The following is a 26,165-nucleotide window of genomic DNA, read 5'->3' as shown; positions in this document are numbered from 1 at the left end:
CAGACAGAAAAAGTGATCTTGCACCTGCTGATTCATTTCTGAAGTGTTCAGAATTCCCAGGGTTGGGCCACTTGGGTGGAAGGCTCCAAGCACTTAGGCCATCATCTCCTGCCTCTCAGGGTACATTATGAGGCAGCTGGTTTGTTAGTAGAGGTGCCACGAACTTGAACCTGTTCTTCATATATGGAATGCAGGCATTGCAGATGACAGCTTAAAGTTTTGTACTACGATATCCAAGTCCCTACACTAAGAAGAATCTTTTTTACTTGATTTTCTTTATTTCTGCCTTTAAATTAGGACTCCTTTCTCTTTCTGTGTGTATAAGGATGGTGTGTTTTGCTGTTCCCTTTGCTAACCTTCACAACAGACCTGTGATATAGATGCTGAAATTCAATCTCACCACGTTTAACCATCAGAAACCCTTGTAAACTGACTTACTGTGTATACATAGGGAAGACAAAATACAAATGGCTAATTAGGTCAGGCCAGCATAGTGGCCCCAAAGAAATATTTGGAAAACTAACTTTTTTTTTCTGCTACAAGTATTCAAATTTTTGAAGAAGCTAGTCTTGGACTTTTGTGTGAATACATGACTTTTCTAGAATGGAGCTGGTGCAGTGGTGTAGCAGGTAAACTTAGCCTGTGATGCCAGCAACCCATATGGCCTCTGGTTCAAGACCCAGCTGCTTAACCTCTGATCCAGCTTCCTGCTAATGTCCTTGGGAAAGCTGTAGTGGGGTGGCCCAAGTTCTTTGGCTTCTGTACCTACATGGAAGACTTCCAAGAGGTTCTTGGAATCAGACTGGTATCGTTCTAGCCATTGTGACCATTTGGAAGAATGAACTGGAAGATGGAAGAGTTTCTGTCTCTTCCATATGTCGTTGTATTCTGCCTTTCAAATAAAAGAAAGAAAGGAAGAAAGAATGAGAGCAGGCAAGAGCACGAGAGTGAGAGAGAGCAAGAGGAAGAAAAAGAGAGAAACAGAAAAAAGAAAAAAAATTTAAAGTAAATTATGGCTAGGCCCCAGCACAATGGCTGTTTGGCCAAATCCTTGCCATGTACATGCCAAGATCCCATATGGGCACTGATTCATGTCCTGGATGCTCTACTTCCCACTCAGCTCCCACTTGTGGCATAGGAAAGCAGTAGAGGATGGCCCAGAACCTTGGCACACCTGCACCCATGTGGGAGACCCAGAAAAAGCTCCTGATACCTGGCTTCAGATCAACTCTATTCCAACCATTGTGAACATTTAGGGAGTAAACCAGCTAATGGAGGACCCCTTTTTGTCTCGCCTCTTTGTAAATCTGCCTTTCCAATTAAAATAAAAGTCTTTAAAAAAGAAGTCAGTACTACTTGTTAGATTCTTTAATTACAACAATGAAAGGAAAAGGAGGAAAGAGGACGTTTGAGGAAGAAAGGAAGGAATGCAAGTGTAGTTATCTTTTTATACCTGTATCTATGAAATCTGTTTATATTAATAGAAAAGCCTTTAGAACAAATAATTTATCCTCAATGCCAAGATCCATAGCAAAGTGGTTTTTTAAATTGCTTTATGTATTTTGAAAGGGATGGAGGAAGAGAGGAAAGGAAAAGGGAGGGGAAGAAAGAGAATGAAATAATGGGTGAATATGAATGCCCTCTCACATTAACTGGTTCATTTCAAATCCCGGCTGAGCCAGAACAAAGACAGGAGCTGTTAACTCAAGCCCAGTCTCCCACATGGGTGGTAGGGACACATTTACGTGAACTGTCACCAGTTGCCTCCCAGAGTCATGGCAGTGGAAAGTTGGGATTGGGAGAGGAGCTGGGACTACAGCCTAAGCATTCTGCTGTGGGGTGTGGGCATCCCTAGCCAGGGTCCTCATAGTTCACTCCCCAAGTGGCCACAACTGCTAGAACTGAGCCAGTTCAAAGCCAGGACCCAGGAACTTCCTCCAGGTCGCCCATGTGGGTGCAGGGTCCCAAAGCTTCGGGCCGTCCTCAACTGCATTCCCAGGCTGCAAGCAAGGAGCTGGATGGGAAGCGGGCCACCGGGATTAGAACCGGCAACCATATGGGATCCCGGTGTGTGCAAGGCAAGAAGCTTAACTTCTACGTTATTGTGCTAGGCCCTCTCACTGCATTGTTGAATATTGGTCTTCCTTGCGTTCTCTCTGACATCCCAGCAAATCATCACACTCCGTTTCTCTTGGCTTTCTTTGTTGTCTTTGAGAAGGACCTCAGTGTTCTCTCACACAACTCATTGAACTTTATGGTTCAGCTTCTAAATAAAGTAGAAATGTCAGATTCCTTCCTTAACTGCCCACATTTTGGCTTTTATTTCTCAAATTTTTGGTAGAGCTTTATACTACCTTCTTTCATGCAGCTCAACAGTAAGGCATTATTTTGCGCTCCAGGTTTTAGCATCTCAACTCAAAAGTATTTTATAATGTAGTTTTGTTATAGCCAAAGTACAAGAAGTTTAATGTAGTATCATAAGTGCCTTTTTACTTACACATTTGTTATCTTATAATGATTTCTGTTCAACAGATCACAATACTGAGGTTACTAGAACTGATACTACACAAGTTTATGATATTTCACATGAGAAGTTCCATTATTTCTGAATAAATGTCCCTGAAGTTATTGAAGTTAACAGTGAACTTTCCTTGATGATTTCTTTTTCAACACAGTTGGCATTGTTTATGTTTACAGATATTGATGAATGTGTGCAAGGGAATCTGTGCGTCCATGGGCAGTGCAAAAATACTGATGGCTCCTTCAGATGTACCTGTGGCCAGGGGTACCAGCTGTCTGCAGCTAAAGACCAGTGTGAAGGTAGGAGTGTGGCAGCAAGAAGTGCGGGGCTTCCACGAAAGTGCCTGGTCTGAGAAACAAGGCACATACTACACTGAGCAGTAACCTACCCAAGTGACTGCTGTGTAATGACAAGAGACGGGTACAGATAAATTGGAGCAGTTTATTCTGGAGTTTATGAGTCTTCTTCAAATTTTGTGGTTTGATTTTGTGACTCCTTACTCATGCGACATAGGCATGTAATGAAATTTAATGAAAGCTGACTACTACGCATGGAAAGTAAATACAAGTGAACAGTAAGAATAGAGACTGACTCACAACATGATAAGGGTGTCATAGCCACAGTTCATTCCTTTCAAGACTGTTGCCATCAAGATAGTTCAAACAGAGCCAGAATCCCCTACTAGGTTATCAAAAGGGAAAAGCCATATTAGGTGCTAAATAATAAGTTAAATGATCAGTATGGGGAGAATGATGGCACAGGTCCTTGTGGGCATTGCTGCGTGTGTCAGATCTTGCTGAATCACGGTAAGAGTAGGCAAATGCCCGCAAGCATCCCAAATATAAAGTCTGCCAACAAAGAACATGGACTGATGCCTATGTGTTATAAAATGCTAGGTCATTTCACGAATAAGAAAGGATATGTAGACATAGTCTCTGCCCTTAGGACCTTAGGAAACTTGCAATATGCTAAAGTAAAATAGTTGAATATAGCAGGTAATAAGCCACTTATGTGGGGTTGGCAAACTTGCTATAAATGACCACATGGTAAATGAAAATGTGGTCATGTTTTCTAATTTTTCTAATAAAAATTTATGTCGGAGGAATCCACCATGGTGGGAGGGTTTGGGGAAGGGTGGGGAGAACCCAAGTATCTATGTAACTGTGTCACATAATACAATGTAATTACTGAAGTTAAATAATAAATAATTTAAAAAACAAAACAAAACAAAAAAAAAATTTATGTCGGTGTCTAGTGAGCTGGATTTTACCTGTAAGCTATTTTCTGGCTCTTGTTGAAGCTGTTAGAGCCTTAGGGAGCTGAATGTGGTAGTTGAATCTATAGAAGAAATCCAAGAAATGTAGGTGAGGTTTGCAGATGACTGCAAAAGATTTTTTATCTATCAGTGAACAGTGGGATTAATAGATACATATCCATAGCTTATTGTTGCTTATAAGGTTTACTTATGTACTTGTTTATTGGGAAGACAGAGTTAAAGACAGAATAAAAGAAAGAAGATGAAGGGAGGCAGTGAAGGGAGGAAAGAGAAAGCTCAGTCTTCCATCTGCTAGTTTCCTCCCAAAAGCCACAACAAGAGGTTGTGGGCCAGGCTGCAGCCAGAATCTTGGAACTCTATCCAGTTTTTCCGTGTGGGTGGTAGGGGCCCAAGCATTTGGGCTGTCTTCCACTGCTTTTCCACATGCATTAGCAAGGAACCAAATCAGAAATACAGTCCTGAGAGTTGAATTGCACTCGCATGGAATTCTCCCATCAAAGAGAGAGGCTTAACCCGCTGAGACACAACACCTGACCCTCCTAACTCATTTGTTTCATTTCCAAGTTCACCTGAATTTTCCCTGCTGGAGCACTACTGGCCTTTTCTTGACACTAATTTATGTCACATAATGATTTTAAATTAATTATACACCTCATCATTTGACCTCCTTGTTATGTTTTTGAGGCCCCACTGCAGTTTCTTTATGCTCTCTTGCTTACAGACATTGACGAGTGCAGGCACCATCATCTCTGTGCACATGGGCAGTGCAGGAACACCGAGGGCTCCTTCCAGTGTGTGTGTGACCATGGATACAGAGCATCGGCGCTTGGAGACCACTGTGAGGGTGAGAACTACTCTTGGTTTCATATTTCAGAAAATACCTACAGCAAAGGGAGATCTGGATGTCGCCTCAGCCTCTGTCCCTGAGTTTAGCCTATGACTTCACTGTGGAGGACATGAGATCTCTATATGGCATTCTCCCCAGGGTTCTACAAATAATGCAGAGAAGGTCATATGCATGGCTTAGCCCTGTCAGAATTGTGCTGTTCTAAGCGGGAATAAAGAATATGCTTAACTTCATCCGTTCCTAAGGGTTTATCTTGAGTCATGTTTTGTAGGATCAACTTCCCAATGTTCCCAAATAAGTCAAAACAAATGAATTTTCTAGGTAATTGGAAGATTTCTAATATCAAAACTCTGACTGAATGTTGAACTTTTCGTATGAAACATTTCTCAAGGATATTCCATGTTGCAGATGTTAACCACTTATACTGGCTCCCATGGCTCAGGCCCGGAAAACTTAGCACAGTCAAGTCACAGAGTACCTGAGTACCTGAGCTCCCCTCTCCTCCTGCTAGGGAGGACCCAGCCCTTCTGCAAGGACATTGGGGCTACATTTCAAAGACAAAGAAAGATGTGATTAGTAACTCTGAAAATCAACTTCTAGGATTTCATCTTACTATGAAAATGTTCCTCAAATGTTAATAACATCAATGAAAAGCTACAATCCATACCCTGTTGAAAAGTAGGTAAAGTCCATAGATCAGTGTATTAAAATCTGACTTGGAATGATTGTGTTTAGGGAACCCTGTAACATACAGGTGAAGTTTGGTGGCTCAATTCCAAGGCAGGAATGGCTGCTGTGTCAGGGGAGCCACTCATGGAGAAATGAAAGAGGTGGTAAGCTGTGCGCTAGACTTGAAAAACTGAATAGGTCATTAGACTATCTTCTCTTCTGATTCCGTTCGAACCAAGAAGGCAGCCAGGTCATTGAGCAAGACTCAAGGGATCTTGTTCTGTTAGCATGCTCCTCTGTTTGGCCTGTTTCGTTGGGAAGCCATCTTAACAAAAATCCTGGCTTGTCACTCAAAAAAGTCTGTTGCATGAAAAACCAAACAAAATTGTTTTAGCCAACTTGTTCTTCATTATTAACATACATGTTTATAAATATAATTATGTTCCCTAAGAAAGCTGTTTTTGGAACGTATGGCGAGACCCTCTTCTCTTAAAGATTAATTTCCCCAAAGTTCTGGGTTACAAATAGCAGTGGAGTCCATCCAATTAATTCAAAGCTCCCTTTGAAACTATATTAGCACTTGGGATTGTTAATTGTGAACTAGGACTTCTTCCAATCCCCCATCCTAATGGTAGTGAGCTGTAATTAAGCAAGCTCTGATGGCTCACATGCCTGTCACAGCTGTGGGAGGAAGAACCTTCCTTCTGGTTGGATTTATCTTTACATGTGTGATTTTCTTTAATAACCCTGGCAGCAACTTTATTTTTCTACAATATTACCCTACTGTCTTGCTAGCCTCTTTCTAGAGTCAAAATCCTAAGTGTTGGACTCATGTCTATATGCTGGCACACAGTAGCACTCTGTGGATGTGGGTGGCCTCCATTGTTCTGGATCTTAGAGGTCTTGGGCATTACAGTCTTCAAAACTCTGCTCCTGACTTAATTTTTCTTCTGGGCACAATCATTAATTCCATTTCTACTTCCTGGAAAGGTGCTTGAAAAGACAGAAAAGGCAACTTCTTACTCAAGCTTTGCTTTATCCTTTTGCTTTTGGCAATTTCCTTGTGGATAAAAATTTTTTAAAGTGGTAAGTGATAGAATTTCTTCCCTTCTGAGATTCTTCTCCAAGTCAAAGTCATTTCTTTGTTCATTTAACAAATTTTTATTAATTCATTCCTGCATTCATTCAAGAAATTTTTGCTTACAATTGAAGTTGTACCTGTCACTAATGTAGGCACATAGCGTATAGTAATAAACTAAACAGACATTTCTGCCACAAGCAGCTTATGGCCTAGTGATGGGTGTAACAGAAAAACATAGACAAGAAATATATTTTGTTACCTCACAGTAAATTTTATGGAGAAACAGTAGAGTCTACGGGGAGTGCAGAGGAATAGTGATGTCAAATAAGGAGATGAAGAGAGATTTCCCTGAGATAATGACGTTTGATTATTTATGGGAAGAGCAGTCCATTCAAAGGAATAGCAGGTGCGTGGTGCTCCAAGTTTTGTGGTAGAGATGAGGAGCTCCTCAGGGACACTTTGAGTTTGCATGCCTAAAATAAACATTCAAATGAAAGCATTCAAATGGCAGCTGAGCTTACGCATTTAGAATCCAGGGGTGACTTTTGCCTGGGAGTGATCAACAGAGACAGGATTTAAAGCTATGGAATTGGACTGGGTCACCAAAGGAGTTCAAGTATAGTTAGAAGAGTAAAGAGGTCCTCTGCCCTTCAATACTCAGCAGCAAGAAATTGGATAGAAAGTTGCAGAGAGGAATCGGGGGGGAAAAGTGACAATTGAAAAAGGAAAACCAGAATTTGAGAGAAGAAAGTAGTGGGGAGGAATGGACATGATCGAGGTGTCAGAGGAGAGCTAAAAATTGACTGGGATTTAGCAAGTTGGAGCTTACTGGTAAGCTTGGCAGGCTTCTGTTTAGTAGAGAGGAGGTGTAACCTGCTGTTGGTTTTTCTTCAAATTCAGTACGAATCTGTCTTTGCTTAATCCCAGTGGGAAGGTTGAATGATCCCGGTTAGGCTCAATGTCCAATCTAAGGTAAAGGTCTCAGAAAAAAATTTAAAAAAGCTTTAGCTGATAGCTGACTCTCACGTAATCTACACTTAAAACATGTTTTCCCTGACAGTTACTGTTTGTGAAAATGAATGAAAATAAAAGTAAAGTAGTTTGAACAAAGATAATGTACGCTTCTGATATGTGGAGTATGGAGTGTTTCTCTTGTTGCTGACACTCTTTAAAATTCTTGATATTTTCTTGAATTGAGGTTTTTGACAGGATGGCATTACTGAGTGAAGATAGTTTTTTTTCAATTCCTTGTCTCCATCTCTGTGGAGTAAAAGAAGAGGGGTTAACCTAAATAGAGATCACTTCATACATACCCAGTAGGCTACTTCTGGAGCCCTTGGAATAAATGTAGACCCATTGAGGCTCTTGTATACCCCTAGTGGACATATGAAATGGTGAGCTACTTTAGACTGATTTGTTTCGCAAAAATTAAACATAATCATTATGACCCAACTGTTCTTCTCAGTATTTGCTCCAGGAAAATGAAAGTGTATTTTCACATGAAGGCCTCCACATGAATGTTTTAGAAACTTTATTCATAATAGCCAAAAAATGGAAATAACCCAACTGTTCATCAAAAGAAAATGGATAAACACATTTTGGTATATTCACATAAGGAATACTACCCAGCTATGAGAGAGAGAAGTATTGATACAACTTGGATCCATCTCAGGAACACGCTGCTCAGCCAAACGCAGAAGGGACACAGGGAACTGGCTGGGTTGTTGGAACACCTAGACCTTGGCTGTGACAGTGATTACAAGCATGTGTCCACACTGCTGACAACTCATTGAACCAGATTGTAAAATAGGTGCGTTTATGGTGTGTAATTATGCTTCAGTTAAGCTAGAGGAATGCACACACATAAAAATGGATAGCCTGTTTTGGTAGACTTAAAGTTGCATTTGCCACGTTCTCCGGTTAGTATGCACAAACATTTGAAACTGGATCGCCACTCACTATAAAAACTTGTTTTTATTTTGATACAATGAAATGATAAGGCACTCAGTAATCGTGTGAATGGTACAGAAACCAGTTAATTGGTTGATTGGCTTTTATGAGAAAAACTAAATTTGGTGTCACCATGCTTGAACCAGGCAGTGGCGGGAATGTAATACGACTGCAATTGTCTCCATTTTCACTTCTTCCTGAAACTGCTCTTGGAGTTTAGCAGTGATCATAATTATTTGCAAGAATTGCCATAAAATGCCAAAATTCTCAGAAAACAAAGAAGGTTTTGTTCCTTAGCATTCTTCAGTGCTAATAATTTAAATCCTGCACAGACATGACAGAGGAGGGACTCATGGAGTATGTTAGAAATAATGAGCTCTGACTAGGAGTGAATGTGGCAATAAACAGCCCTGGAGAGACATCTACCCAGTGTTCGTGCAGCGAAGGGGTCATTAATTGTCTCACATGCTCACTGTCAGAACTCATTATTGGCTACATAAGCCATTTCTAGTTGCACATATGCTGTAAATATTTACATTTGTTAAAGTCTAGGCAACTTTAAACCTGTTGATTGCTGCTGTGTGACTTCAACTAGGCTTTCAGTCGGACTGGTCCCCTTGGCTTCAGGAGTCCCTCTTCCTTTCTCTTTTCCATTTTCTACCCTGTTACTCCAGGTTGATTCCTTTGGTGATGTGGAGCCTTTCTGTATGTTTAACTTCTGTGCTATCTATTCTCTAAATTTATCTGATCCCTAAAGTTTCTACTATGGCTTTTCCAAACAATTCCACTTTTGAATAATCCTTGTGTTAAATTCTTTGGTACCTGTAAAGCAAGTTCATATTTTGCATGTTTTAAAAATGCATACAATATAGTTTTTTTTTTTTATAATTTGAGCAGCAGAAACAAAGAGACAAAGAGTTCCTATCTGCGTTGATTCTTGATACCTAGAGTGGCCTAGGCTTGGCCTGGGCCAGAGCCAGGGGCAAGGAAGACAGATCACATCTCCCTTGTGAGGGGCAAGAACCCAACCCCTTAAGCTGTCACCACCTCTTTCTAGGATCTACATTCCTTAGCAGAGGGATGAGTCAGGAGCTAGAACTGGGAACCCGACATAGGCACTTGGACTGATGTGGAATCTGGTTATCTTAGCCACCAGGCTAAACCCCGCCTCTAGTTTGTTTTTTTTTTTTTGAACAAGTATTTCACTTTGAGAGCAGAGACTGTGTTGAATGTGTTAAATTTTTCTAATATTGTATAATGCAAGCTAGTGTATATAGACCAAGTCTGTTAAGTATGCTCAAAATATACTTGGCAATAGATATTTTATCTATTTTCATTTTTAAGAGAAGAGTGTCTTCCATTCATTGGTTCTTCCCTTATACACCACAACATCTCATACTGGGCCACGCAAAGCACAAGAACCCAAAACTCAGTACAAATTTCCTACATGGGGTTCGGGAACCCAAATACTTGAGCCATTCCCTGATGACTCCTGTGTTGCACAGTAGCTAGAATTGGAAGCAGAACCAGAACTCAAACCCGAGAACTTCACTATGGGAACTGGGTGTCACAGCTGGATCTTAACTACTGTGGTAAAAATCTCTAGGTATTTAAAAAAAAGCTTATTTTCTATCACTAATAACGTAATCAAGTCAACTATTACTAGTTATTAAAGAATTTTGACTTTTCTGCTCCAGTTTCATTTGATATTTGAAATTTCTCTTTGTTGTTCAAAGCTAAAATCTTTTCAAAATGTTTCATTTTTTAGAAAACTCGAAATTTTAAAATAGTCATCCGTTGAAAATCTTGCCTTAGTAGTAAGCACGTTCATGTGGTTGGTTGTGTAGAGAAAAAATGTCTAGTTTTATTTCAGGCTGTCCATTTCATCTGTTATATTTTCAATCAACTTGTAGATATCAACGAGTGCTTGGAGGACAGAAGTGCTTGCCAGGGAGGTGACTGCATTAATACTGAAGGATCGTATGATTGCACTTGTCCTGAGGGCTTCCAGATAAATGAAAATAAAGAATGTCAAGGTACTTATTTCCCTGTCCTTCCCCACCCGTTCTCTTTTCAGTCTTTACCTACAAATATCATTTTTCAGTTCTGCAACATTGCCTGGTGAAATTCTGTGCTTTTACTTCTTGTGTTATGTCCATTAACCTGTGGAAACTGGTGCTCTCAAAACAACCGTCCTATGTACAACCCCATGTTAACCAGAGCACATGTGGCTCTATGACTTCAGCAGTGGTACTAGAGTGACTGAGCACCTGAATTTTGCTCTTATTTCCATGGACCAACCTTGATTCTCAATTACCTTTCTAGCTTTGTATGTCCTTCATGGAACTGTCTCATTTTGACCCAGATGGATACTTCCTGTTCATTTTCCGTTCCTTTTTAAAATCTTGGCCTACTTGTGCTTTATTTATTCCTAAAAACCCCTTCCTGATAATTTGATCAACATGATACATTAGGGCCCGGCGGCGTGGCCTAGCGGTTAAAGTCCTCACCTTGAAAGTCCCGGGATCCCATATGGGCGCCGGTTCTAATCCCAGCAGCTCCACTTCACATCCAGCTCCCTGCTTGTGGCCTGGGAAAGCAGTTGAGGACGGCCCAAAGCTTTGGGACCCTGCACCCGTGTGGGAGACCCGAAAGAGGTTCCTGGTTCCCGGCTTCGGATCGGCGCGTACCGGCCCGTTGTGGCTCACTTGGGGAGTGAAAAGTCGGATGGAAGATCTTCCTCTCTGTCTCTCTGTCTCTCTGTATATCTGGCTTTCCAATAATAATAAAATCTTTAAAAAAAACATGATATATGAAATGTTTGCACGTTTTTAGAAAGCTGTCACATGTCATCTTTGAATCAACAGTGTAATAGACACAAATATTAATAACAGTAATTCAGCAATGGTACTAATAAGGGCAACCACAATAATGGTTTAAATAGAGTACCTACTATGTGCTGAGGATGGTAATATCAGTACCTGTTTTAATTCTTAAAGCAACTTAAGAGGGAACTTTTTTAAAAAAAGAATTTATTTTTATTGGAAAGTCAGATATACAGAGAGGAAGATCTTCTGTCCATTGATTGACTCCTCAAGCAGCTGCAATGGCCAGAATTGAGCCGATCCGAAGCCAGGAATCAGGAGCCTCTTCTGGATCTCCCACACGGGTGCAGGACCCTAAGGCTTTTGGCTGTCCTTGACTGCTTTCCTAGGCCACAGACAGGGAGCTGGATGAGAAGCAGGGCTGCTGGGATTAGAACCGGCGCCCATATGGGATCCTGGGGGATTCAAAGTGAAGACTTCAGCCGCAGGGCTACCGTGCCAGGCCCAAGAGGGAACTTTTCACATAACTACTTGCATGAGTAACTAAGGCTCAGAGATTGTGATTGACATGCTCCTTTTGATAAGTGGTAGATTTAAGATCAGAACTAAGGATATTTTCCCATTACTCCTCCTAAAGTCCTATGCAGATTATTGTTGCATTCATAGCCAAGAGAAAGAATACTGTGAATGGAGATACTGTTTCTTATAAGATGTACATTGAGTGCTTTGGATACCAGCAGGAAAATAATCAGATTGTCCAGATCCTGTCCCAGCACATTCAGCTCGCCCTGTCTCACAAGGTCTCATGTATTGCCAGGTGTGCTAAATCCATGCCTGCTTTTTCTATTGAAAATTCAGACTGACATTTGCATCTGTTCGCTCCTGGTACTTAAGTAAGCTTTTTTTTAGTTCTCCTCTACCACTATGGAACTGTATAGTGTATCCCCAAAGTACAAACAAGTTAAAAGTTGGAATTCTTCTTCATCCGCTGTGATTGAATATGTACGGCAGTATTACTGTGCACTGCCATGATTTATATCTCAAGCAGTATTCTCATGGAATAAAATGGTGCCTTCTCTAAAACATGGCACTCAGCTAGCTGTTCCCTTTGTCTGTACTATTGCCCAGACCCAGGCACAGGTCTTTGCCTCCAGATCTTCTGAAATTAACTCCCCTGTTTATCCCAACATTTAAATGCTTTGCTGTGTCCTTCAGTTAATATAATCTATTAATTTAGCATCAGGATTCAATATGGTGATTTCAAATTTTTCCAGTGCAAAGGTTGGATGTGTTTGTATCAAAGCAGTATAAAAGGAACATTTGATTAAAAATTATTTTAGAGGATTTTCACTTGGACACTGAAAAGTTTACGTTTTAACAAACATGAATCTTGGTTTATGAGAATGTAAAAATGCCAAGAGAAGCAAATAAATATTGCATCCTGTTGATTTTTTTGTCAGTTTTTTTTGGGGGGGGGGCTTAAAACCATTTTCTAATGTCATCTCAATTTTTTTTAGCCAGATAGCAGAACCAAGCCTCAGAATATGTGCATCGGGATTTCATATTGAGATTTTTAACTTTAACTTATACAACCCAATCATACAAAACTAATTCGCTCATTTGATTTATTAATTGTGATATACTAAATTTCAGTACATTCATTTTGTGTCTGTGCGTTGATATCAACTTTCAGCCACAAGTAACTGTTCCCAGCATATTATTGATTCCTCTGTCACATTTTTTCCTCTGTTCCAAAATACATTCATTTATTTTTCTGAAGCATATAAGTCCAAATAACAATGTAACTCTAAACAGTTACTAGAACTCTTTGAAGAAGATTAGTTCATCAGTTTTATTTCCTGTCTACATGGAGGGGGATGGGCTCACCTTGTTTAGATTTTCCTCTTTTTTTCCCCTTTACTGGGGGAGACTGCTTGAAATCTATGTAAGTATAAATTTCAGAGTTTCATTTTCATGCTGACAATGTAATGGTAATAGCCATGGGGCATATGTCACTAAAAATGTGTAATGGGCAAACCCTTTACACCTTACCTACTATTCTGAGATTGTTTCATATCGCCAAGGCATTTTCTCTTGGAAGCATACTTCAGATTCTGTTCCTCCCGCAGAACTGATGATGATATACAGACACCATGGAAATTCCTTATTAATAATCTCCTTAGAAATGTGGTGGGAAACACTGGAGATTCAGAACTCACTTCAGTTTCACGTTTTGGCTTTCACGCGCCAAGTTGTGAATTTCTGTGGAATCTCGGACCCAAGAAAGAAACCCAACTTAAATATAGTCTGGCTTTCCGCTCTGGGTTACTAGCAGCATAGTTTAGAAATGGCTCAATAAGTACAACCCAAATTGAATGCATATGTTTCTCTAGTTCCAGATATTCATGTTGTTCTTTCTGAGCAGTTTCCTGGAAAAAAAGTCCGGGAATTCGTCTTCAGTTTCTGTCATCTAACTCTTCAGACAATTACTTGTTCGTCATTGACTTCTTTTGAAGCAAGAATTTTTGTGCCTTATTTCCTGTGTGCTGTTTCAAAGCGGGTGGCTTTCAGGGTGCCACACTGAGGCACAAGCTAAAATAAGGAGATCTTGGGAAGCTGCTAGGGCTTGACCAGATGGATATGCATGGGATCCGTGGAACTTTGTGGAACTTTCTTCCTCAGAAGTAACTCTGAGTAGCAGGTTGCAAGAAGGAGAGAAAGTCAGGATTCAAAAGTATTACCATTCTATCAATAGGCAGAGAACAAGCATAAAAGATAATCAGAAATTACATAAAGGAAGTCAGTTTCACAGAGTGGAATAATATTAGGAACCTTAGCAGAAAAACGATTTTGCTCTTTTTTGAAATATCTGAAAATTAGTGACAATAACACAAATGGAAAAATTATTTAGAGAAGATAATTCCTGCTCAGTTTCTTATTTTAGCTGAGCAGTAGATAGCCAAAGGATCTGAATCATGGCAAATGGGAAGATGTAGGGAGTTCAAGATTCATGCAGACAGGTGGATAAACTGGTAGTTATCAGGATTTTCATTGTACAATGAAATTAATATGATAGAAAGACGAGCTTAGGAGATCCTAGATGCACTGAAAGGATTGCTTTGTTGAGAAGCCCCACGGGGTTAGTGATAAACATAAACTATGAGTTGCTTTGAAGAACTCTATCTTTTCCCATCAATCCTTACAGCCATTCACATGGAGTCCTCCTTCCCTGTTAAATTGTGAGCTTCCCAATGGCAAGGTTCCCTATCCTATTTATCCTGCATATGTCAGTGCCATGGTGAATAGGTAGAATATCCCCTGGGTTCCTCATGTTGTCATGCTGGGCATTGTTAGCCAACATGATTAGAAATAGCCTGAATGATTTACTTAAACTAAATGCTACACATGTTTGGGAATGTGTCTTGACCTTGTCTAGGGAAACATAATTATTCAAGTTGGGTACAGGCATAGTATAAGATGACCATTGTAAATTTGCAGCATAAACTGTTCATGATTCTTCATGATAGTAGCTACCACTTCTTGAACTTTGTGCGTTATGCAGTGCAGTAAGAACTTTGCCCTTTTTCACAAATTTTATCATCATAAATTATATTAATATTAGTGTCCTTGTTCTAAAATGCCTTCTGTCCATTGTATTTTATTTTTATTAGCCATTTCAAACAAAATACAGACTGCAGACTACTTATGTACTCGGCATACATTTATGAAATTCTGTTTCTGCACCAACTACTGTATAAGATGTGTCCAGTTTTGCACTTGGGATGAATGGGCAAGGATATCAGATACTGCAGACAATAGCACAACTACACACTTGATGGATGAGGACAGAGGAAGACAAAGTGACTTTTCTATTTAGAGTGATTCTGCATCCTCTACCATGTCTCTCAGAAGGGTGGTTTGGGGTTGAACCTATGAAACTGATACCTTGGTAGGTCAGCCTACCTAGGTTCTCTGTCTCAACAATTGCCTGTATCCTGTGATCTGCATGTAGACAAATGAGGTTCTCTCTGAAGTATCCTGCCATTTTGAAATCAGTTTTCCTTGTATGTCTAATATCATATGAAAGCAAAACAGATTTCTTTCAATTGTTTGAAACTGTTTCGATTTCCAGATATTAATGAATGTGACCAACCAGGACTCTGTGGTCCCCATGGCGAGTGTCTAAACACAGCTGGTTCCTTTCACTGTGTCTGCGAGCAAGGTTTCTCCATCTCAGCTGATGGCCGTACCTGTGAAGGTGAGTAAACCCTAAGAAATCATCTGTCGTGTGATCAGGTACCAAGGATGTGCTCTGCTTTCTAACAGGCAAAGCTTTACTCTTAAGATGCAAAGCGCTACTGTTCATTTGAGACCACCATCCATGTGCGCGTCACAGTGATTTATGCCTGAATGTAAAGCTCAGGGGTGGCCGATAGTTATGAATCAGATAACGTATGGTTGTGATGGTGAAAAATTCAGATGATTCCACTGCTCCCTGTGAATTAATGAGTTGGCAACAAGGGGCTGAGGATTTTAGTTGGTGCATATGGGAGACTTAGAACTGTCAGCCTCTCAGAAGCTTATCTGTTTGGGATTATGTTTCATGCAGTGCATCTTGATTTCCTATTTATAATACCTTGCTTGATTTCTCTGTACCATTGTGAACAGAGATTTTCTAGAGTCATTCTTCTAACATCCTTATTGTGAGTGTACTTTTTTTTTTACCTCTAAGTAATCAATAACCTTAAGAGTTAAGTGTATTGGAAGACATTACAATAACCTGATTGGCAGCTTCCTGTTTGTAATCTTTGTATGTTTGCATGTTTTGAGACAAATATCTCGGGTTATTTTGATAGAGTCTGTGTTCTTGTTGACTTACTCTAGTCTGAAATTGAGGAATAATTCTTCTGAACCTTCTTAAAAGTAAACTGAGACTATTCCAGTCATGATAATTTCTGTCCCTGAGAATTTACGTGGTTAAAACCCAGTAATATTTTAAAAGAACTAAACTATGAAAGTTCTGTTCCGCATCTAGGATAGTCCCAGATTCTCTGGTCTAAAAAATAGAGCAACGGAAAGTGCTGTCCTTGCTAGCACCACAGTGAAGTGAAGACCAGTGACCAGGTTCATCTGCAACTAATTATTACATTGGAGGAATAAACTCATCTTATAAAAAGCAGAAGATTGTTGAAATTGCTCTCCTGCTGAGAAGACAAAACATGGACGCCAGATTTGGTTTCCAGTGCAAGCGAGATAGCATAGGGTTGGGTTTGAGCAACAGATTGAGGGGTTTGGAAGGGATTGTAAGTTGGGAAGTGAAGGAGAACATCATGATAGTGTGGGCGATGAGAGATTTACAAGAAATCCAGGCTTCAGTGGTTCCAGTTTTGCATTCAGCTTAGTGTGTAGAGCTCCGAGACTAGCTTGAACAGACACATTTTTCCCAAGAGATAATGTTGTCCCCCAGTTGAAGAATAGGGTGCTGGGACATAGGAGTTCCTGAGGCAGCAGGTATGTAGAATCCTGGCATTCCAGAGAGATGCAGGTTTGCTTCTTTGACAAACTCTAACAAGTCTGCATCATAGGCAGGAAAGGTTTCCTTCTCTAAACAATGGGCCAAGTTAGGACTGTTGAGAGTTAGAGTTGTGCCATACTGAACTGTAGGCAGAAAAACTGCAGCCCTCTCAGAGGCTCACTCATTGAAGTCGCCGTTGCAGGCAAGCTTACCCAACATGAACATATTCACATGTATCATGTCTTTTGTCTTGACTACATTTTCTTTCCATCTGTACCTTTTAGAACACTACTCGGGAGTTACATCATCATCGTTAATTGAAACTCTAATGTTGTTGGTCATTTACTTGGAAAATTCTTGAATTTCAAAATGTGTTTTTATAAAACTTCTAGTGCTTTGTAAATTATTGTACTCATCAAGTGTACTCTCTTTGACACTGAATGCATACTTTCATACTGTAGAAACTGGACACTTTTACAAGTAATAAAGTAGGTAATTTAGAATGTTACGCTGATACATGGTAGTGTAACTAGAAATCTCTAATTGTTGGGCATGTTATTTTCTTTCTAGAACAAGTTCTGCAAGAATTTTATTTTCTATGGACTTAATCCAATACACTAATTTGGTCCAAATTTTCTTTTGTTGGACTTAGTCTGAAACTTATGGCAATGGTGCTATGTCCTGATTCCACCCCTGGCTGTGGTGTTGGACAAAGCCAGCTCATATGACTGGGATTTAGCAATGGAGTTGATGTCATTAACCCTCAGAAGTGGCTGTTGCTCTGACCTCATGCCCATTCACCAATGTGCTAATTAAAGGAACTGAAACTGTGTTGATGTGAGGGCAAGAACAAACTGAATGAATCCCTGCTAGCTGGAGGAAGGAGAGGATTGCCCCCAGTTCCCGCAGCGTGGCCGGTTACTGACATTTGGTCTTAGTTATTGAAGAGGCCAACTGTATAAGCATGAATTACCTTAAAGTAGCCTATAAGGTGGTGCAGAAAAAAAAATCAGTGGTACCCCTGGATTCTCCCTTTCCCTTACCTGAGTGTGTTGCACTTTGGAGAGGGAGCAGGAGAAAATGTTTGGGTTTCCCACATGAAATAAAGAAGTGTGTTCTTCAGAGTTTAAGTGGAGTGGGGAGTAGGCGGGGGGTGAGCAGCTATTCATCATTTACGCATTGACTTAGTAGGTATCTTTGCTGAGCTAAACAGTCCTGATGACAGACACTGTTCTGAGGACAAAATATATAAAGATCTTGTTCACAGGGAGCCTACGTGCCATGAAGAAAATCAGGGATAAGAAATTACATGCAGAATCAGCATTCTTAACCCAAAATCCAAAAGTTGAAGTGGCCCATATCCCAGACTTTTTGAGTGATGTGACATGCAAGTCAAATTTACCATTGTCAGAAGTCAAAAACAGTCACCATAATATTGAGATGCAAAAAAAAGAAATGGGGGTTTTCGATTTTTGGTTTATAGGTATTGAACTGGTAAAACCTATGCAAATATTCCTAGACTTGCAAAATTAGGAAATTTTGCAAGACCAGTCCTGGCATTTTGGACAAGGGAAATTCTATTTGTGGTTTATATATGATAGATTATGTGTTATATTTAAGGAATGTAGTTATAGATAGAAAAAGTAGAAAGTATAACTCATGGTATATAAGAAGATGTACAAGTTATTTTTTTCAAATCCCTGCCTTGGATGTCAGAAAATTTCAAGGAATTGAGGACTGTTTGGGTCAACTTAATCCTCTGTGTTCCCTTCATGTTCTATTTAGAGTTCATCTCCTGCTACCTCTTCTCACCTTCTAACATAACTATTGTCTTGTGTATTAAAACAAAGAGAACTTCTTACTTCTTTTACTCAGCGCATTGTTTTCTATGACATGTACCTTATACTATTTTTAAAATTTCCAACCTCTCCTATTCTTTTTTGTCATCGCATTCATAAGCAGTCTCAGAGTTCAGTTGTTTTCTCAAGACCAGACCTGTGAGATGAATGGGAGGGAAATCAGGGAATGTGTGATCATCTATTTCCAAAGAATCACACTGTCCACTGACTCCAAGGGGAAATGGCTCTTGGTCACCTCTGTCTCCTGCCTCTTTCCATACTGATCTTGGTCAGGGGCACCTGTGTTCTCTGTGTGTGACTGAGCTGAATGAGAATGTGTAACACCACAGTGGGATCTCTAAACCTCACTGTGCCCTCTGGCTTATTCACAAGGTGGAAAGGTTGTGTTCATCCTACAGGATCTCATCAGGGGCCCAGTGTTGCAGAAGAAGCATTAGTGGCTCACAGAACCTGGCACCCTTTTCCTCCCTTGCTGGCCACACGTGGTTAGTCACAGCTAATTAAGCCTCCAAACAACAACCAAATTGTCTTAAACCTCCTGTGTTAGAACGCATCTCACTCATTGATTTGATAAATGGTTAAGTCCCTACTATGTGCCAGCCATTGTATTAGGTACTGGGCTATGTAAACAACAAAAAAACAAAAACACTCACTGTTTTGTAAGCACTAATAGATGAGTCCAGCATGAGATGCTGGAGAATGATCAGCTATGGAAAGAAGAAAGGATAGAGCATAAAAAAGAGAACTGGGTGCTTGAGCAAAAGTTGGGAACCTGGTCTGCTCCTGGGCTGTTCGTGATTGGCTTTTCTGCCTCTGTCCGTGAGTTTATAAAACAAATATTTAAAATGTTGTATCCAAGTAAAAAAAACAAGCTATGGTTCATCTACTCCATGGAATACTACTCAGCTATTAAAAAAAACAAAATGCAGTTCTTTGTGGCCAAATGGGCCAAACTGGAAACCATAATGCTAAGGGAAATGAGCCAATCCCAAAAGGTTAAATACCACATGTTTGCCTTAATTTAAGATGATATGATGTTATGTATAACATGTTATGTTTTGAATGTTATATGTTGTGTATAAACTAAAATTGAAGTATAGGTGAGGTGGTCACAGAAGGTGGCTGGGAACCCGCATTTACTTTTAACGTATTGGTTACTCATTACTATGTCAATTAATTCCATAATGATGTAAATTTTTGCTGATGGTATGTTGGAGCTTTCAATTGACTGGGATGATACTCTGCTGGCTCTGTCATCAGACCAGAGAGGGTATACCTAAGAAGCCGTTGAACTTGACGGGACAATAAGATGCTGGACTCTATGTTTGGTATACGCTTGCAATGGGGGAATCTCAACTGAACTTGAGCTGTGGTTATGCAACAAGGTGGAGGAATCCACCATGGTGGGAGGGTTTGGGGAGGGGTGGGGAGAACCCAAGTATCTATGTAATTGTGTCACATAATACAATGTAATTACTGAAGTTAAACAATAAATAATTAAAAAAAAAAACTAATACTCAAAAAAATATATATATATATATATATACATATATATATATATATGTGATGAGATGAATGTGCAAGTGAGTTTCCACCAAGCTCCTTACAATTGTGAATATTATATAGCACCTGCCTAGATGGTCACTTACAACCTGAATATAAATGGCAGTTTCATAGGATGTCACCTGAAACCACTAAAAATTTAGCACTCCTGAAAAAAAAAAAAAAAAAAAACAAAACAAAGCCCTATTGAGTTCTGCATAGTTCAGACTGGTCTTCCACCAGCAAAGTGATATAGTCTCATCAGGAAATAGACGGGGGTTAAGAGATGGCAGTGGCCAACTCTTCCCACTGCTGACAGGGGATCTGTTGTACTGGGAGTGGTGTGAAAAGATCAAACAGAATATACCACCCAGAGTGAGCCCTCGTGTAAACTGGGCTCTGATTGATAATGCTGTATCAGTTATAATACATGTACCACCAGATGATACAGATATTGATAAGTAGGGATGACTGGGAGCAGAGAGCGGGGAGATAAAGGAATTCTGTAATTTTGCTGTAAATCTAAAACTGTATGTCAAAATAGAATCTATTTCAAAACAAACATTTCTCTACTTTTCATTAGAACAGAAATCTGAAAGCCTGTCTCTAATTCTGTAGCTCTCCTTCCTTGGATGACCACAATGTTGTTTACTTCTTCTTCTTCCCAGTAATACGTTGGACCGAATATGTGATCAGCAACCTCCACTATGAATTTTCAAAACCCAATATTGATTAAAAAAAAAAGTGAAGGACTATAAGAGTGGAACGCAATTTGGTGCAACATCTAGCCACCACTCTGTCCCTCCAGTATTTTACTGAGTTTTTAAAGAATTAACATCCTGTTGTTAAATGGCTAGCAAGACTCTGATCTTGTAACCATTTTGAGGTATTTATTATAAATTCCTGCTTGCTAACACATTCGTTGGAAGGGAAAGCATAACCAATGAAAGTGGTGGTGGATGGCCAGACTCTTTAAGAGCAGGGAGGGCAGGACAACTCGACGAAGGTGTGTTCAAACCATTAGGCTAATTTTGTGTCCAATGAGAACCAGAAAACTCAGGGAAGGCAACTTTGCCAAATCAAAGCAATAACAAATTGGGAGCAAGCATGGTATGTTTTCTGACATTTGGGTCTGTTTTCTACAAACCATGTAGTGTGAAAGCATGAAACCATTGTGGACAGCGCTCCAAGGCAATTGGTGGTTTTGTGGTATGGAGATAGAACTTTATATCTATCACCAAAGAGGAAATAGTTTTGAGAATGATTTAGCCAAGTAGGACTCTGAAGTACCCTGACACAATAATATATTACATCTGGCTGCTTGGCCCAAAGATTTGTTAAGGTTTTAGTCATTTTAGGGTCTGAATCTTGGGGTAGAGAAAGACTTGAGTATTTCTTTTCTAAAGAAACGGAATTTAACCACAAGATTCCATTCTCCCCAATGTGTTTTTCAAAAGGGGGTGGGGGGTTCCTGCGACATTCCAGGTAAGGAGGGGAAGTGGCTTCCAGCTCTGAAGGCTACTGTTCACACCCCCTCTTCCTGTGGGTGTGCCTCTGCAGTAGGAAGTGAAAATGGATGTTTAAATCATTAGGGAGACAGCTGAGGAAATTTTGCTGGAATGAGTTGCTTTTGGACCCAGAATACAGATTTTCCATGCATCGCTTGATTTCTGTGTATCAGCATTTGCATATAAGTAAAAGAACCATCTTAGAAGGAAAAAAAAAAACACTCAAGGGCTCTTCCTAAGCCTTTTTTTTTTTATCACTGCTGACTCTTTAAAACCCAGAACTGTGAAAAATCATCTATTGATAGAAGGAGAAGTGAACACTTGTGTTGCAGCTAGAAACTAGACCAAAGATTGCCAGAAAGTCAAGTGCTCGAGTAGGCAAGCTGACCCTGCAGCACCTTATGCTGGTATCACCTATTCTGCTAAGTCTTTTGATGACATCACCAACTTTAATTCATGCTAGGTCATGGGAAGCTGACGTATTTAGTTTAATATTTTGTTTAAATATTTTATAGTGTTTCTTAGCCATTGCAGCCACAGCTGTATTTAGACATTCAAGAGACTATGAAGTAATTTTCTGGGGCTTCCGAGTGAGTGTACCAGGGATACTTCATGCATCTAATTTCATGGCTGTTTGAAAAGGATAGCCAAGAAAGTAATCATGGGCATTTCTCAGGCCTTGCTCTAAGACATGTGTTATGCTAAGTGCATTGTACTGATTTTCTCATTTGCTCTTTACGTAAAATATAGGGATGCTAGATGTTACCTGGTGGTTTTGACTGTTATTAACTGTATTCTTCACAGTTTGAAATACCATTGGGAATAATTACTTAGGGTACAATACATGGTTGGCTAATGAATGAAGAGGACATGATCTGTAGCTTATCCGAAACGACTAGGAAGCATTTTAAGTATTTAAATCTTTTCGTTTCCCAGTTGTTCATAAACTGATGGCGTACAGGGCTGATCCTTGTTTGCATTGAAGCATTGCAGCTGTTATTTCTAGAGGTACACTGTGTATTTCCTGTGGTTTCATAACTGATCTTTCTTGGCCTTCTCTTTGAATATAGAAAATAAAAAATCAGTAGTGAAAAAGGGGACTTTTCTTGGCTAATCATAACTTGCCTCTGGGGTTTGAGTGTTAGAAAGATGAATCTAGGATTTGGTATGTTTGGCCTGCACTTGGTTTTCTCCTGGGCCTCATTGGCAACACCTGTTAGAATAAGAAAGACTATGGAGACAGTAATGGACAGGCTGGCTGTATATTCAAAACAAGATGTTGAGCTTTAAAAAAAACCACAGAAATAAAAAATAACAGTTAAATTAAGGGAGACACAATCCAAGTGTCATAGATACGTATGTTAAGGCAAAGTAATAGCACATTTTAAAAACTTAAAATAGTGTAAAACCACAAAATATATTTAACATACATTATCTTTTGTGGTAGTTTTGATGAAAGGAATGCACAGTGGATGTGTGTAATGTTTGTTCATTTGTGTAAAAGAGCTTTTTTAAAATGACGTGGAATTTATGATGGACTGAGACTTCTGTGGTAGTTCACTGGTCATGATAAACTATGATTCTGTTTCTCTCAGGAGTAAAACAAGTGGACTTGTTAGGTTTTCTTATGTTATCTCTTCTAATTTTTAGAAACCATTCTTTCCTGTATTCCAATCCTTCCCCCAGGCTTTTGCCAGTGTTACATAATATCTGGGAAGACATGGAAACAAAATATTAAACTGCATGATGCACTGATTGCCTTTTGCTCCAAAGCAGCACAGATGGCCGAATGCGTTGATGGGTTTTACTCTTACAAGAAAATAGAAATGTTTTATTCCTCATTCAACTTTGTTAAACCTAGTTCCACGTTTTCCCCCTGAATGTCTCATGTACTCAAGTTGGAAGTTTAACCTAGAGTATTAAAGTTTTATTCTAATGAACAAACATCTGACAGCTACAGATGGCTTCTCTACCCAGCAGCCCTCAGCTCCCATTCTTAATTGCCTCTATTCTGGCCCATTTCAGATACAAACCCTGGGCTCTGGGCGCTCCCTTTAGGAGGGAAGCTACTTGGCACAGACTGATGCCCCTGTTTCAGTGGTCACTCACTGAATAAAACAATGTGAAATGCCAACGCCAGGTGCTCCTTAAGAACTTTCCTTTTGAAGGGGTTAATCTGGAATGACTTCATGTGTGAGACTCTGGATTTGACTTGACTTTCAATGAAGAGTCATGTGCATTCACTCCATTTCTTTGTCTTTAAAAGCCTGGTGGAAATGATCCCGAGGGGTAAAATATAAACATTTGAAAATTAATATCTGTAAATACGTAAGTATATTAAAGAACTTTTTAAAAGTCTTAGGACTTTTCTAAACATGACAGATTTCTAGAAGCTCATTAATTTTATGTTTTAGTGTTATGTAAAAGAGCATCCACTGACTGTCATTTCTAACCATGAAAAGGCATATGTATGTAGAACAGAGAAAGGGATTGGCCCAGGAGCCCCTTTCAGGGTTCCGGTGGTCTGTAGGGGAAAAGGTAGAGCTAAATTAATCTTTATTGAAAAACCCTTGCATTATTATAGAGAATCCAATTACAGTATGTGTTGTTTTTGCAGTATAGTGTTCAGGCCTAGTGTTCAGAAGAGCCTAGACTGGAGGTACAAAGCAGGAGTGATCCGATATAGATGATATTTGGAACCATCAGCATGGATGAAGCTACTGAGAGAGATGGTAGATTGAGAAGAAAACAGGTCCTAGGACTCATCCATAAGAAACTTCAACATCTAGAAGTCGAGTGAAGGGATGATTTTTAGGAGTGCCCCTGGCTTAAGAGGAATCCCAGGAGCATGTAGAATAACACAAGTTACTTCGGCAAGAAAATCTTTAGCTGGGTTGAGTAATACAGAAGATTCTATGAAGACAATAGTCAAGCAGAGTTCTTTGGGTTTTATAAAACAGTGAACTGCGTTCCAGTAGCCTCCTGTGTGCAGGAGTCACACAGAAATATGAACTGATGGAGTAAACAAAAGTTATGAAACTTGTCTGTTAAAATGGGGTGAGAAATAACATTCTCACTGAAAGGAGTATGGTAAGAAGCAGCTTTTTTTTTATAGGAAATGGCAGGAAATATTTGATCCTGATGGAATGATCCAACACAAAGATAAAATAGAAGATGCTGAGGCAGGGTGTCCACTTTTCCCAGTATGGACAAGGCCAGAGGGCTCGTGGCAGGGCCTTTCTACAGTTATCCATGGGGAAACACTGATGAGGAGTAAGCAGATTAGACTGTTTCAGTAGATAAATCACTCTATCATTAGAAAAATTTGAATCACGAAGAGTGGCTGAAAGCACACTGGTTTGCCATTGAAAGAAGCTGGGTGGGCAATAGTGAGGCTCTGAAGCGAGTTGGAGAGGATGGAGAAATTAGAGCTAAAACCAATGGAAAAAATTAGATGAGTGTGATAAGAAGCATGTGGGTAGGTAATCAAGGATGACTCCCATGCCTTTGGATACAATAACTGAGGTGATAGGATTTATTTTAGGTTGGTGTCCAGAAAGATTTCTTTTACAGATGCGGAATATATACAAAGGTACTTTAAAAAGTTTCTGGAAAATGAAATTCAAGGATAGGATAATTTGCTGCAAAAACAAATAAATCCATGTAGTTTTTCATAACATCTTCATGAAGTTCTTGAAGATCTCTAAAACATGTTGCATGGATTTCAGAAATGTTGGAAAGCAAATTTTCAGCTTCATTTTCCATGAATGTTATGAAACCCCCTTGTATTTTGTCTACATAGTAGTTGATAAGAACCAGAGTAGAGATTTGCTTTAATTTTTCTCTGAAACTTACACCCTCTTAAGGAAATCAACTGGGAAGCATGTCTGGGTACTTTTCAGAGAATAAGAAAATCTCATTCAACATAGTACATCTGAAGTGATTCAAAAAAACTTATCTGTCATTGGCCACTCCTTTTTTCCCCCAATTTATTTGCTAGAAATTTCTATGTGAAGCAGGTTTCAAGACAGACTGGGACTGCCAAGGTTCCCCTGTGTTTCCCTGTCCTTTCTGTCACACAACAGCATGGTGTTGAAACTGTATGTGAGGACATTGGCTTTTTCCGTTTTTGGCTTATCCCCGTTTTTCAGAACAAAGTTATTTTCCATAGCATACAAGGCCTGTATTCTGTAGCCGAATCGATGTTGCCAAACCTCAGTGGATCTTTTTTAGAAGCTGCCATAATATCCTATTGTAGTGTCTGGACCGTCTCCAAATCCAGTTTTTAATTTCCTATTGGCTGAATTCTGTGTTTTAGGCTTTGTGCTCATCTTCTGTGTGATGCTGGCATCTCTCCTATACTGTGAAAAAGATCTTAATCTCTTTTGGGCCAGCAGCCATGCCATTTAAAATTCCTCTGGGCAGCTATTCAGCTGGTTTAACATCTTTCAGTCCCACTTTGGGGCTGGGATTTACTATGTCCTGGTTGGTTTCCATTCTTTTCAGTAAAGAGTGTGAGGGCTGTATTTCCCTTTAGTAGGAACCCTACATCCCTTCCAGTATGGAAACATT

General features: G+C 39.7%; 1 protein-coding gene across 6 annotated transcripts in view; it reads left to right on the top strand.

Annotated features, from left to right (window-relative positions):
- Window positions 1-26,165, top strand: part of LTBP1 (latent transforming growth factor beta binding protein 1) — a 388,845-nt gene that overhangs the window by 307,881 nt on the left and 54,799 nt on the right. For all 6 annotated transcript variants that reach the window (XM_058668099.1, XM_058668100.1, XM_058668098.1 and 3 more), the window contains 4 exons: window positions 2,698-2,820; window positions 4,519-4,641; window positions 10,258-10,380; window positions 15,302-15,427. In XM_058668099.1, coding sequence (XP_058524082.1) covers window positions 2,698-2,820; window positions 4,519-4,641; window positions 10,258-10,380; window positions 15,302-15,427 — 495 coding nt within the window. The remainder of the gene's footprint in view (window positions 1-2,697; window positions 2,821-4,518; window positions 4,642-10,257; window positions 10,381-15,301; window positions 15,428-26,165) is intronic.

The sequence above is a fragment of the Ochotona princeps genome, chromosome 8 (genome assembly GCF_030435755.1).
Source record: "Ochotona princeps isolate mOchPri1 chromosome 8, mOchPri1.hap1, whole genome shotgun sequence".
Classification (NCBI taxonomy): Eukaryota; Metazoa; Chordata; class Mammalia; order Lagomorpha; family Ochotonidae; genus Ochotona; species Ochotona princeps.
Note: the sequence above shows the minus strand (reverse complement) of the source record. Positions and strands in the feature narration are given on the sequence as shown.